Source organism: Trypanosoma conorhini (genome assembly GCF_003719485.1).
Source record: "Trypanosoma conorhini strain 025E chromosome Unknown Tco_14.4_contig_00545, whole genome shotgun sequence".
NCBI lineage: Eukaryota > Euglenozoa > Kinetoplastea > Trypanosomatida > Trypanosomatidae > Trypanosoma > Trypanosoma conorhini.
The window spans coordinates 1-12819 of NW_021704634.1; the positions used below are offsets into that span (position 1 = coordinate 1).

A 12819-nucleotide genomic window follows, 5' to 3' on the forward strand; every position below is an offset into this window, starting at 1 on the left:
ACAGCCCTAGTCGCCCCGAAAACTGCAGTTTTTACTGGCTTCACTGCGATTGCGCCTCTGGGGAGGAGGCGGATCATGCCACAGCGCGCGGCTTCATGTATCTTCGCACGACGGTGGAGAATGACGCGGACTCGGGTTGACTCTCGTAGTGGGGGCGAGGCTTCCTGTGCAGAGGTGAAAAGATTACTTTTGAAGAGGAAGCAGAAGAAACTGGTTCATGTCTTTTTCTTTTTATTGAGCCTCTGGTAGGTTTGCGGCGATTTTGCATTGTTGTGCTCTGCTGGTGTTTTGTGTGTCTGTGTGCCGCATTTTTTTGCCTCAAAAGAAATGTGCTTGCTGCATTTTTCTCTCCTCTTGTGATTTCCCTCTTCTGCTTTTGTTTGTTTGTTTGTTTTTTTGTTTGTGTGTTTCTGTGGGTCGTGTCTCCGCGCGGCAGTGGAGGGCTACTTTGCAGCCGCCGTGTCGCATGGCGTTGTCTGCTGAGCAGGCCGTCAGGTCTCCCTTCGTGTTTGTGGAGCAGCTGCACGAGGGGCGGCCGTACGAGTCCATCACGTTTCCGGACGCCTTTGAGGTTTTGCCGAACAGCTGGCAGTACAATAACGCCGTGGGCGCCGCGTCAGGCGCGACCCCGTCAATGCCGTCGGGTGCCTCAAGTCCCCCCCACAACAGCAGCGCATGCGGTTCGTCGCCGAGTAGCGATGGGCAGCGCCTGCTGGTGCTCCGTGGCCTGCACGAGGAGCAGCGCCTGCAGCTGGGGCGCCGGGTGCAGGAAAGAAGAGCGCTGCAAATGAGGTCAGGGCAGGCAACCCTCGACACGTGCTTTCGCCGGCCTTGTGCGGCGAGTGTGGTGGCGAGAGAACTGAGCGCAGAGGGGCGGCGGCGCGAGGAGACGCGGGATGCACCGCACATTTTGTGGGTAACGAAAAACAGGACGTTAACCGCTTTTTACGCCGAGCAGCGGCGCCGGTGTTTGCTCTCTATGGCGTCACGGCTACAGGAGCGGATGGAGCTGGAGCACTACGCCGGCACCGCGCGGGACAAACTGCGGCTCTCTCAAAACAAGCGCCTCTGGACTTCCGTTGACGAAGACGGGGGTTCAATTTTTGCTCCTGTTGCCGCTGACGAGTGTGACGTGGAGGGCGGGTCGATGCCTAGTGCGTTTATGTAGAAGGAAGGAAGGAAGGAAGAGAGCGAGAGCGCGTCTGGGGCGGGGTGGAAGGGGGCAGCGTGCGGACTTTTTCCTGCCTCGCCCTCTTATGATGTATGTCATGCGTTTCTTAGCAATTCGAAGGAAATGTTTGCGAGGCAGCGGCAACGGTGGATGTTTTTATGTTTATTGTTTGTGTAGCTGTCTTGTGCTGCTTTTGTGCCTGCTTCTTTTTTATTTTTATTCTTATTTTTTATCTTATGCCTTGCGTGGCTGCACGGACGCAGACGGGAAGTCGGCGAAGACGCGGAAGCCCCAATTGCGGCGTGGGACTCTTTTGCCTGCCCCCACACAATGTCTGGCTCGGGACGCTTAGGGCGCGGCTGCCTCGGTGCACCGTCGGGGTGTTGGACGGCGTCGCGGCGAGGTGGATGCCGGCGGTGCGCCGGGCGACGCAGTCGCTGACTTGCAAGCGAACAAAACTCCCGCCCCCACGCGTAAGTGAACGTCATGGAGTTGTGCCAAATATATTGGGGGAGGGGAGGGGGGGGCGACACACGGAGGCGCCTTTGCCGACAGTCCGGCGGGTTAGCGAAATGCCCGTCGCTGTTGTGTTCTCTTTGCCGGGCACCCTTCTTTGACGCCGTGCCTGCGCCTCTGCGTCAGCGGGTTCAACGTCTGCCCTCCCCACGCACGCGTTGGGCGGCGCCTCTTCACTCCCGGGGGATGGAATGCGCCGAAGTGGGGTTGTAAACTTCAATGGGCGTCGATCGCTCCGTGGCCTTGGGGGCGCTGCACACGCCCATGCACACTGTGTGGGTGGCTTCATTGGCGCAGCTGTGCCTCTCTTCTTGAATTGGACTTGTGCTTTTGCCTTTGTTTTGCTCTTTTTTCTGCGTGTCGTGCCCCCTCCTAGGCCTCGCCTTCTCATCTCCTCCTCGTCGTCGTCTGCAGCAGTACGTAGGTGGGGGCGGAGAGTGTGTCTGGGCGCGTGCGCGTGGGTGAGAGGCCGGCGCAATGATCCCTGTCAAGGTAAAGTACTTTGAGGAGGGTCCGTCGTGGGCGGAGAAGCGCTCCGCTGCGCCATCGACGGCGGCAGTGGTGGCAGGAGCGACAGCGACGACAGGAGCGGCGACGTCGGCGTCCGCGGCGCGGTCCTTCTCCGTGAGCAGCATTGACCTCAGCGGGGGGCTCTCCTCGCTGGGAGAGATGGAGAGCTTCAGCAACGCCCTGGCCGCCGCGTCGCCGTCGTTTGTTTTTGTCCACAATGCCACGCTGGTGGCGCGGCAGCAGATGATGCAGTCGTCTTACGTGCGCAAGATGTACGGCATCACCGATCTTGTGCGCTACGAGCCGCGGGAGGGGGCTGAGAGAGGCAGTCTCGCGCTCGTGCGCATCGGCGTGTGCTGCGAGAGCGTCGATAACGCCGTCAAGCTGCTCGACAACAGCCACGGCGGTGGCGGGTTTGCCCGCTTCTTCATGACGCTGCATGTACGCTCCTTCGCCGGCGCCTCGATGACACTCGCCGCCCTGTACATCGACCCCACCGCCATGCTCTGGCAACGCGTGGCGGTTTGCACGAGCCTTTTCCCGCAGCTTGCCAGCGCGGAGCTCCTCCTGCTCGTCTCCAACTTGTTTTCCTCGCCGACGGGCGTGCTGGCGGCGATGAGTGCGGAACTGCGCGCCGTGTGCGCGGCGCAGGGCTTCGTCGACGCCGCGGAGGAGGCGGGGGAGAGGGCCGGCGGGGGCCCGCAGGAGTGTTCCGTCTGGGTCAAGTCGTCGAGGTTCGCCGTGGCGCACCTCACGCACGAGGCGGCGAAGGCGACGCCGGCCATCACCACCGTCACGTTGTCGTCCCGCGGTGCGACGACGATTGCCATTCCGCAGCCCCGCAGCGCGAAGAGCGGGAACCCGCGTGGCTCTCCGGCGTCGACGGCGAGTCCGGCCATCATGACGGACCCCGCCATTTTGAGCGCCGAGGCGGCGGGAAAAGGGGTCACGACGGCGGCAAAGAGCGGGGGGAACGTCTTTATTGAACGGCTTTTGCAACAGCAACAACTGCAGCAACAGTTGCATCAGCAGCAGCAGCAGCAGCAGCAGCAGCAGCAGCCGGCGCCACGCTGGCGGACGTCGCACTCGTACACGTTGAAGAACAATGAGAAGTTAAGCAGTCATGAATTGGCGTTTGATGTTTCGGCGCACTTCTCTTCTGTGTCTGAGGCGGTGGAGGCGTTGAACAGCAGGGCGATTTACTGGCCCGCGGACTACTGCGTGGTGCACAACGTTATCCTTGCAAGCGACAACGTTGGTCAGGGGGACAAGCGTGCAATGCTCCGCCGCTATGCCCGCGAGTACAAGAACAGCGCGGCCCTGCTCTCGCATATGTTTTTACCGGGTGTTAACGTAACGCCCTCCACCACCGCCAACGCCACCGGCAGCCTTGTCCACGGCGCCGCACAAGAGGTGGCCACAGAAAAGGCGCCGTGGTTGAAGCGCGTGGTCGCCATGTCAAGCCACGCAACCGGCGATAACAACGGCGGGGAGCTTCCCTCGTTCCTCCCCGCCGCACGGGCACTGAAGCGGGAGGAGGAGCTGCGGAGCCGCAGCTGGGACCCCTCGTGGTGCACCGTCGTCTATCAGGTGACGCCGCGCGAGATGAAGTTCAACATTACCTCCGCCGTTGGGCTCGGCAAAGACAACCTGCAAGAGGCCATTCAGTGGCTCAACCTGTGCTCACAGCCGAAGGCAAAGCTCATCCATGGAAAGGAGAACCCGCTGCGGAACTACGCGTACGACTACGCCCTTTTGTTCTCCCCGGAGCTCCAGGGCTACTACCTTATCGCGGCCACCCATGTGCCATGCGACATTGTGGCTTGCCGTGCGGCCGCATGAGCAGCCTCTGGCGGTGGGAATGATACCGTCTGCTGATGAACGAAAAACAAAGAAAGAAAAAGAAGGGAAACGGAAAGCAAAACTGAACACAAGAAAAACAAAACACGAAAAAAACAAGGAGAAACTGCAACAAACAAAAAAAAAGACGAGGGGAATGAAGGGGATGTACGTCTTCTCCAGCGAAGAAACGTGTTCCAAGCAGGTGTACACAGTCTCAGATGCAATGCCATGAAGCGTTACTGGCCCTGCGTGCTTGTATACATATACATCCTGGCTATGCTGATGTCATTACGTTTTTTTTTCCCGCCTCTTCTTATTCCTTCCTGCTTGGTATCCAGGAAATAACGAGCATTCCGTTGATCTCTGTATCGATACATTTATACGCGGTTGGGCCGACCGCAGAGTGGACCTGGTTCACTTGGGTTTTTTTCTGCGGGGACTGGCAACAGCTAGAAGTAGCGAGACTCGCGTGTGCCTCGCTGCCTCTGCGACAGCGTGGATAAAGTGCGGCAGCAGCAACAGCAAGAGTGGTTGGCCGCCCGCTGGCCGCACATGTGTGCGACTGCGCGGGGTTAAATTTGGACAAAGCTGCCAATAGTGCCATCGCGGTGTGAAATGGATACTACCGATGTCTACCGTTTGCGCCTCGCTGCTGTTGAGCGGGCGGAGCGTCTTTTAGAGCGCCACGAGGCTGAGCTGGCGGCGCGGGAGCAGCTACTGGAGCGGGCACTTGCCGAGGGGATGCATCCGTCCCAGGACGACTGGCGGCAGCGTGTCGAGGCGGCCCTCTGTGGGGTTCGCAAGCGCGGCGAGGTTCATTATGGCGGCGGTACTAGTGGTGGCAGCGGCCACACGGCAACGGCCGTGCTAAAGGAGTGGGAGGATCTCATCGCGCAATTAGAGAAGCACGCGGCACAGTGGCGCCGCAAAGACGCGGAACTCACCGCTCGTGAGCGAGATGTGGCGCAGCGTGAAGCGGCGCTCGAAGAGGGGCAACAATGTGTGCAGAAGGAGAGTGAGCGCCTCACGAAGTCACAGGCGGCTCTCTCTGCAATGCGTGTTGCTGTGGAGCAGCGCACGCGTGACCTCAACGTGCGTGAGTCGGAGCTGTTGGCAGGTCACGGCCGGAGCATGGAGGAGGAAGAGCGGTACAAGGCGGCTCGGGTCGCACTGCAGCAGAGGGAGACGCAACTGACGTCGGACCAGGAGCGGTGCAACCGACTTCTTGAGGCGCTGTGTGAGCTGTACGCGCGGCTGGCGTTGCTCTTCTAATCTCACACGCGGAGCCTGCGAGCAGTGAAGCAAGACTGCCCGTTTCCTGGTGGATATATATATCTTAATAGTGGCTCATGGGTGTTCTCGCCTTCTCTCTCTCTCTCTCTCTCTCCCTGAATGTGTGTGTGTGTGTGTTGCTTATTGATCCTTTGCATTTTTTTTCTTTTGGCGGGGGGTCACCACACGGCCGACGGCACCATTCGCTTTTCTTTGTTTTGTTTTTTTTATCCCTCTTTTTTTTTCTGTATTCTCCTCCTCTCTTCCTCTGTCTTGGCGAGCGTGTGACCTCCGCTCCCCCCCCTTGAGCCGCGCCATCTCCTCTGCGTGGGCAGCCACGAGCAGTGCATGGAGGGGATTGACTGGCCGCCGCGGCTGCTGCTGGTCCTGCGGCGCCACTTGGAGCAGTTGGAGCACCCCGAATTCCCGCGGACCCCGCCACTCACCACCGCCGCCGCCCAACAGACCGTCCTGTCGTTTCTTCTTGACGCGCACGAATGCGCCAAGCAGCTCTCGAAGTTGTCGGAGCCCTTCGTCGACTGCTGCCAGAATCTTGTGCTGGACACCATCGAGCAGTGCTGCGCCTCTTCGTTCCTCTCGTCGAGGGAGCGACGGGTCATCAATCTTTTGGCGGTGCAGCGGGAGAAGCGGTCGGAGGGGCGGCTCGGGCAGAAACGACGCCACAGCGAGAAGGCCGCCGCTGCACCAGCCACATCCTCGCATAAGTGTGCGGCGGTGTTGCCTTTGGAGTACCTCCTGCGCTTCTTCCTGGCACTGCCGTCTATTTTGGCGCACTACGACAAACTTGGCGGCGCCACCATGCCGGCATCGTACAAGCAGCCCCTGTGGGACTACGTGAACGCCATTCTCAGCATCATGAAAGGTATGGAGTTTGTTGACCCCGCCGCGTATGTCCTTTTGAAATGAAGTACCGTATATATATATATATATGCGTCTGTCTCCATGTGTGTGGTTGCGTCGCCCTGCGTTTCCTCCTTGACCACCCAGAGTTTGTCGTTTGATGCGAATCTTTCCCCGTTGGCTCCAACCCAGTGAAAGTGTCGGCACACCCTCGGTTTCGTGTCGGCTCCGCAGGAGTGCAACTGCAAAACCCCCGTTTAATCACCAGATGAAATATTTCTTGTTTGTTTTTGTTTCCATTCCGTTTTTTTTTCCCCCTTCGCATGCAAGCTGCGGCCTGTGGGTGGAAATACCATGAGCCTGGAGCCCGGCAACGCATGTAGTCACTGCACATTTATCAATACACCTGGCCGGGTACGTTGTGCCATGTGCTTTCGCAATATTCGAAAAAGGACCAGTGACGGTGCCACAGAATCCAGGACCGAATCGCGTCCGTCGCATCCACAAAATAACGTGCAACCGGAAGAGCCCAAAATGGACTCTGTGCCGACGCTCTTTTCCACGGCGGCCGGCCAGCCCGTTGCTGTGTCGGAGACCGCGCTGCAGGCCGCAAGGGAGCGACTGGACGCGGAAGACACACAGATGCCACCGAAGGGTGACGCCGGAGGAGTGACCGTGCCGACGCTCTTTTCCACGGCGGCCGGCCAGCCCGTTGCTGTGTCGGAGACCGCGCTGCAGGCCGCAAGGGAGCGACTGGACGCCGATAACTGTACAACCTCGTCGAGTGGTAGCGAGAACAGTGCTGGTGCAGCGGTGCAGTCTTCTTCCGCGGCTACCCCTTCCTTTGCGGGTCCGCGACGAGGTCGCTTTGTGGTTCCTTTTGCCCGGGCACCACGGCCAGCTCAAGCGATGCAGGCACGTCTTCGTGAAGATGCGCCTGCGCGGAGGGAAATAAAACATTTGTCTTTTGATGTATTTACGTACCGTTCCTTGGCCATGTCGTCTCTTCCGTCGAGTGAAGAAATTATGCAAGCTGGTTTCATATTGAGGACTATGGGATGCTCTCAAGAACTGTTGCAACTTCTGGGGCTAACCTCTGAAGATGACTCCGTGCCAGCCAGGTCTTTCCATAGGGCCTTGGTGAGGCTTGGGGCCGACGCGGACGCCTGTTCGGAGCTGTGGTCTCGGCAGATGCTGCAATCCACGCTGTTGAAGCTGCGTGGGTTGTCGCTCTACGCTACTCCACCTCTCCCTGTCTTCTCCGTATCCCACGCCCTACTTTACCTCTGCTTCAAGTACAACCGGGAGTTTGTGGATGCGGTGAGGCCGGCGCTGCGTGTCGTGACGGAGGGGGATGTTTCAGCGTCGTCGTTGATGGTAGTCAGCGTTGTGAGCCTGTCGCTTGAGGAACGTCTGGCGCCACACACGTCTGTGGCTGTGGTGACCGACGGCTGCTACAACGTGAAGGTGTCCCTTGATATCCCGCTGACGCATCTCGTGCGGGAAGGGATCCTTCGCCGCGGGCACAAATTGCTGGTGTGTGGCGCAAAGATGCTTCTGAAGAATTTCTGCTCCCCGCTGGAGTGCAGTGATGCGGTAGTGCTGTCGATTAGTTACAACTGTACGCGACCGGTGGACCCGACGGCGGCTCTCGGTTTGTACCACACAACTCCCCCTGTTGTCTCCTCGGCGGCTGTCCACCCTCTTGGCGGGCTCGTGCCCTCCCTACGCGGCGTCGTGGAGCGGATTCTCCCGCCCATCTTCATTGAACAGCCGACTGGCAACGGCGAGTCTGCCGGGGCCGCTGCGAAGGTCGTGCGGAACCACCTCGCGCAGCTAAAGCGACTTGAGGCCGTTGTGCGTGAGGGCGCAGCGCCGTCGGAGTCGACGAACAACCGCCGTCTTGTGCGGCTGACCTCACTCGTGCTGACGTGTGCGAAGAGGGAGGATGTGGTGGTGCAGCTCTGGGAGGACTGCGCCGAGGGGTGCGTGGCGGAGTCGCTGGAGGAGTGCGGCTGCGAGTTTCCACCGGAAGGGTCCACCGTCGTCATGTTTGCCCTCACGCCGTCCCGGAGCCGACCTTCCCACCCCTTCCAAAACGCCAAAGTCCTCTACACACGCGCCCGCCTTGACTACAGGCAGCTGGCCCCACCCAATGGATTTGTGCGGCCGCTGCGGCGCGGCATTTCCGACGTGGACCCCTCGACACCGGCAGGGGTGGCGACGGACTTTGCTGGCCTCTTCCTGGCATCCGCAAAGAACGAGGCGGTGACCTCGTTCGTTGTCGCCCTCTTGGAGGATGACGCGACGGCGGCGCCTTCGTTCTGCGTCATGGATGTGCCGTGCGCCACCGCCGTCAAGGAGATTGCACTCACGATGCCCACAACCCCCTTCACACCAGTTATTGTGCAAAATTCATCATTTATTCGCTTTGCAGCTGATGACTTGGGGCCGGACTGCCTGCACGTTTTGGCAAATGAGTTTACGAAGGTCTTACAAAGACCCGCTTCCTCGCAGCTTCGCACGGTTGTTGCCGCCCTCGAATCTCTTCGGGAGAGGACCGCGGCACGTAAGAGTGTCACGGCTCGTGGAGAGGAGATATTGCGGCTACGACACCTGAGTGGTGAGGCACGAACAGATGTGCGTCGTTTCTTGGGCGAACTCAATGGCCGCGATGTTCCTCTCGCAGCCGCCGCTGGAAGCCCGTCGCGTCTGCCATATTACATGCGCACGGAGAAGCAGGGGCCCATTTCGAAAGGTGTTGTTATCCCGTCACCGAGTGGGAGGCCTCAGATGGAGCGGGAGCAGAAGAAGCCGGTGGCCACGCCGCAAGCTGTTCCGCAGCGCGGAGGCCGATCCCATATTTTTGGGAACATCATTGAGCTGCGTCTGCTTCGTTCGTTTGATTCTGGTCGCCGTGAATCTGTTCTGCTGCTTAGCGCCCCGTCGGGCCCGGAGCTTGCCCCTGTTGGGCCTACGGGTCCAGGGGAAACACTCCTCCCAGACTCGATTTCCTTTGAGGTTGTCATTCAGGTCGGGGCCGTCGCGGCCCAACACGTGAAGGCGACGATGCACAGCCCGGCGGTGTTCAGCGGCATGCTGGAGCAGAGGCTCGCCATGCGGGGTGCCCGCGCGATGGCGGTGGATGAGGGGCGTGTCGACTACTTCATGCAGCGGACGAAAATGCTCGAGTCGTGGCAGCGCACCGCTGAGGAGGGCTGGTGGTGGTTTCTCGCCCTTTCACACGTCGTCACGGCTGACGCGCCTCAGCCCGAGACGGAGGGAGCGGCGCTGCTGTGGCTCGTGGGTGAGTGGAAGACGCTGCTCGACATGCTGAGCGAGGGCCTGCGGGACAGCCTCTTCATGTTCAGCGTTGACGCGGCCGGGGAGGTGACCCGCGCCGTCTTCATCAAAGAAAACTGCTCCCTCTGCGATCTCATGCGGGAGTGATGGGCAGGCGGGCAGGCAGGCGGCGTAATACAGAAACAAAAACCAAAAATAAAACATTTATGTGTTTTGCTTCCTTTTTTTTTACTCTGCTTGGTTTTATGAATAGACAGTTCCCAGCCGCCCGCGAGGCGGCTTTTTTTGTTTTTGTTTTTTGTTTCGTAGTTTTACTGCGTGGTGCGTCCTTGTTGCGCCCAATTCGCGTGCATTTCTGCTTTTTTTTTTTGCGAGGGTTCGTGCTGCTCACGCTGGAAAAAGCACCTCGACACTGGCAGAGGGCGTTGCGGACTACACGCGTGCTTTTGTGTGTGTGGGACTGTGAAGCCGCCTCCTCCGCAACACCGGCAGAGCGAGGAGACACCGACTCAGACGCGGGCGCACAATTGCGTATAATCATACATATAATCATACATAAATACAAATATAGAATTTTTTTTTAAAGAAAGACAGGCAAACAGAGGCTGCAGGGCACACACACACACACACACAAAGAAACGCGAAGAAGCAAACAAACAAAAAAAGAACGGCGACAACAACGCCCATGGGCACCGAGCCAGTTGTTCAGCTGCTGGAGATAGAGCTACTCGGGGATAATCCCGCCTCATACACGCAGGCGATGCACTGGCGTATGCGAATAGAGGCCTTGCAGGCTTTGGAGGACCCCATCTCGGTGGCGTTTGTCTGGGTGGGCAGCGCATCCTCGGCGGACTACGACCAGGTGCTAGACTCTTTTGACGTTGGCCCACTTGAGAAGGGCACCACGGAGCTGACGATGGAGTGTGACCCGCCACAGGTTGAGTTAGTCCCTCCGCATGAAGTGCTAGGCGTGACCATTCTTGTCATCTCATTTCAATATCGCGGGCAGGAGTTTCTTCGGGTTGGCTACTACACACAGGTGGCGTACTTCGACGCGTACCTCAACAAGTGCCCGCCGGAGTTGCCACAAGGGGACCTCTTGGGGCGCTTCATCGCAATGCCGCGGCCAACAGTCACGGTGACGCCCATCGCCTGGGATGAGGCGCTGCCGGAGTGAGCGCGGTGGAAAGTCGACTGCGCAAGGGAGGGGTGTGTAACCCACGAGAAGGAGCGAGAGAGAGCGAGAGGGAAAGAGAGGGATAGTGAAGGAGGAAGGGGAGGAAGATGAAAAACATCAAAACAACAGGTGGAATGCAGGTGGGTGGAGTTTGTTTGCCGTTTCCTTTGCTTCCGCTTCACCCGTTCGCCGCCCCCACCGTTGTCTGCGCATGGGGTCTGTGGGCATTTCTTCCTCCACCAGCCACCACGCCGCCGCAGTGTGGGAGGGTGGGGGGTCGTAGGCGCGCAGGCTCACCCACGGGGGCGGGGGGAAGAAACCGCCGCCACCCCCCGTCTTCCCTGAGCCAGCGCCCATTACTTGTAACTCGACTACACATGCACACAGAGGGCACGGGCCAGAGAACAGCTCAGTCGGGAGTGTGGTAGGGTCACCGCTGTTCGAGACGTCCCGAGCTATCGCCTTGGCTTTATTGCGCCTACAGCCCTGTATGCGCGTGAAAGGGCTGCTGCGTTCACGTCACGCATTGCTTGTAAACTTCCTCTGCTCTCTAATCCCCCACTCTTCTTTTCACACGCTGTACATTTTGGTAGGCACAAAAAGGGGCCTCACCCACCGCCTTCCCCAACTCTCTTTCTGTGGTGCCAGTGCGGGGAGCAGAGGACTGCAGCGAACGATAACGCCACGGAACAGAAGCATGCTCAGTGAGAGGTTCATTGACGACATGCTGAGGGACAGTCATGCCTGGAGGCGGGCAATAAAGCAGTGCGACGTGCAGGACTGCCTTGCGCCGTCCTCACCGGCAGCGAAAGCAAACATGGGGCCCGTCTTCCGCCGCGGCTGCACAGACAACGTCTGCAGCCTGCGGTTTGTAAGTACTCTGCGAGCCTCTGCGGATGGCCTAAATAGAGGAGCGAAGGAAAAAGCGCTGCGGCAGCGAATGCGGGGGAAGTGGGACCCCAGCACAAGGACAACGAATAGTCAACGCGACCTACTTAGAGAGATTTTGCAACATCAGCTGGAGCTCCATGGGTTTACCACTGCCTACGAGGCGTCCCGCGACGCGGTACTTGAAGAACAGAGACGCCAGGAGGCCCTTTACCGTCAGCAGCGCGAGACAAGAAGACTGTCACAGGCAGCAGCCCGCAATGCAGCGCAACAACAGGAGCTCAGCATGAACGAATCTCACATGCGGCAAAAACTGCGCGACTCGGAGAGACGAAAAAGGGCCTCCATTGCCGCCTCCATGTTCACCGACGCATTTGTCTTCGCCACCAACACCGAATTTGCAGAGAGGCAGGCCATCTTTTATGACTTTCAAGCACAGCACGCCTCCATCGTGAGTGAAGCAGCCAACTCGCTGCAGTCCATCACAGGACTGCCATGCTCAGTCTTCCAGTCACTCGTCGCCCTGCAAAGAAACGAAGCCCAATGCAGGAAGAAGCTGCTGAGCCACCACGCAAAACAGCACGAGTTCCTCAAAACAGAGATGCATCGCGCAATAGACCATCAACTCAAGGCAGAAATTGCACAAGTAATTGCAAAGGAAAAACTTCTTACAAAAATCATACAGCTGTCGAACCAAAAGTAAACAAAAAAAACGCACAGTAAGACGAAAGCATAAACACACACATACAAACAAAAGTAGACATAGAAGCTAAACCAGTATCCAGCACTTTACTACTTTGCCGCACGGTACAACACATTTAAAGAACAAAGAAAAAAAAAACGATTTGCGTATCAGCAGTTACTCCTCATTAAATGCTTAGATAAACTGAATAAGACAACCCCGGCGGTCCGCCAAATGTTTGTTTCTTGCTTTTCCTTGTGTGTCTGCTGCCCCGCACGCACCGTGCTAGGTCTCTTTTCCAAAGTCCCACAACCCCCGTGAAAACCACCCCCGGCGTGCGAGCGGAACACGGAGCACACCTGCTGATGGTCAACCCGTACCTGTGGATTGCCATTGTTGGCGGCATCGTCGCCTTCCTCACCGGATGCGGTGTGGGCATGAACGACCTCGCCAATGCCTTCGGCACGACGTACGGCTCCCGCGTGCTGACGCTGAAGCAGATTGTTCTCCTCGCCTCCATCTACGAGTTCGCCGGCGCCGTATCCCTTGGCGGTGAGGTGACCTCCACGATCTCCGGCGGCATCGCCGACCCGTCAC

At 58.7% G+C, this 12819-nt stretch overlaps 7 protein-coding genes across 7 annotated transcripts, besides 10 other annotated features; all 7 read left to right on the forward strand.

Moving 5' to 3' along the window:
- The first annotated feature begins 375 nt into the window (after window positions 1-375).
- Window positions 376-410: a microsatellite.
- A 56-nt stretch (window positions 411-466) lies between these two features.
- On the forward strand, window positions 467-1168 carry Tco025E_07251 (uncharacterized protein; the record flags this gene model as incomplete). The annotated part of the gene is made up of 1 exon (XM_029374117.1): window positions 467-1168. One exon carries the CDS (start codon window positions 467-469, stop codon window positions 1166-1168), a length of 702 nt encoding a protein of 233 aa, XP_029225764.1.
- Window positions 1169-2008: 840 nt separating this feature from the next.
- Window positions 2009-2044: a microsatellite.
- Window positions 2045-2164: 120 nt separating this feature from the next.
- On the forward strand, window positions 2165-4039 carry Tco025E_07252 (uncharacterized protein; the record flags this gene model as incomplete). Its single annotated transcript, XM_029374118.1, has 1 exon — window positions 2165-4039. The coding sequence occupies one exon, from the start codon at window positions 2165-2167 to the stop codon at window positions 4037-4039; it is 1875 nt and encodes a 624-aa protein (XP_029225765.1).
- Window positions 4040-4654: 615 nt separating this feature from the next.
- Tco025E_07253 (uncharacterized protein) lies at window positions 4655-5311 on the forward strand (the record flags this gene model as incomplete). The annotated part of the gene is made up of 1 exon (XM_029374119.1): window positions 4655-5311. The coding sequence occupies one exon, from the start codon at window positions 4655-4657 to the stop codon at window positions 5309-5311; it is 657 nt and encodes a 218-aa protein (XP_029225766.1).
- Window positions 5312-5396: 85 nt separating this feature from the next.
- Window positions 5397-5429: a microsatellite.
- A 3-nt stretch (window positions 5430-5432) lies between these two features.
- Window positions 5433-5449: a microsatellite.
- A 69-nt stretch (window positions 5450-5518) lies between these two features.
- Window positions 5519-5556: a microsatellite.
- Window positions 5557-5659: 103 nt separating this feature from the next.
- On the forward strand, window positions 5660-6238 carry Tco025E_07254 (uncharacterized protein; the record flags this gene model as incomplete). The annotated part of the gene is made up of 1 exon (XM_029374120.1): window positions 5660-6238. One exon carries the CDS (start codon window positions 5660-5662, stop codon window positions 6236-6238), a length of 579 nt encoding a protein of 192 aa, XP_029225767.1.
- A 7-nt stretch (window positions 6239-6245) lies between these two features.
- Window positions 6246-6262: a microsatellite.
- A 264-nt stretch (window positions 6263-6526) lies between these two features.
- On the forward strand, window positions 6527-9622 carry Tco025E_07255 (putative DNA repair protein BRCA2; the record flags this gene model as incomplete). Its single annotated transcript, XM_029374121.1, has 1 exon — window positions 6527-9622. The coding sequence occupies one exon, from the start codon at window positions 6527-6529 to the stop codon at window positions 9620-9622; it is 3096 nt and encodes a 1031-aa protein (XP_029225768.1).
- Window positions 9623-9624: 2 nt separating this feature from the next.
- Window positions 9625-9646: a microsatellite.
- A 109-nt stretch (window positions 9647-9755) lies between these two features.
- Window positions 9756-9779: a microsatellite.
- Window positions 9780-10088: 309 nt separating this feature from the next.
- Window positions 10089-10108: a microsatellite.
- A 52-nt stretch (window positions 10109-10160) lies between these two features.
- On the forward strand, window positions 10161-10652 carry Tco025E_07256 (anti-silencing protein ASF 1; the record flags this gene model as incomplete). The annotated part of the gene is made up of 1 exon (XM_029374122.1): window positions 10161-10652. One exon carries the CDS (start codon window positions 10161-10163, stop codon window positions 10650-10652), a length of 492 nt encoding a protein of 163 aa, XP_029225769.1.
- A 51-nt stretch (window positions 10653-10703) lies between these two features.
- Window positions 10704-10732: a microsatellite.
- A 617-nt stretch (window positions 10733-11349) lies between these two features.
- Window positions 11350-12243, forward strand: Tco025E_07257 (uncharacterized protein; the record flags this gene model as incomplete). Its single annotated transcript, XM_029374123.1, has 1 exon — window positions 11350-12243. The coding sequence occupies one exon, from the start codon at window positions 11350-11352 to the stop codon at window positions 12241-12243; it is 894 nt and encodes a 297-aa protein (XP_029225770.1).
- Window positions 12244-12819: the final 576 nt, after the last annotated feature.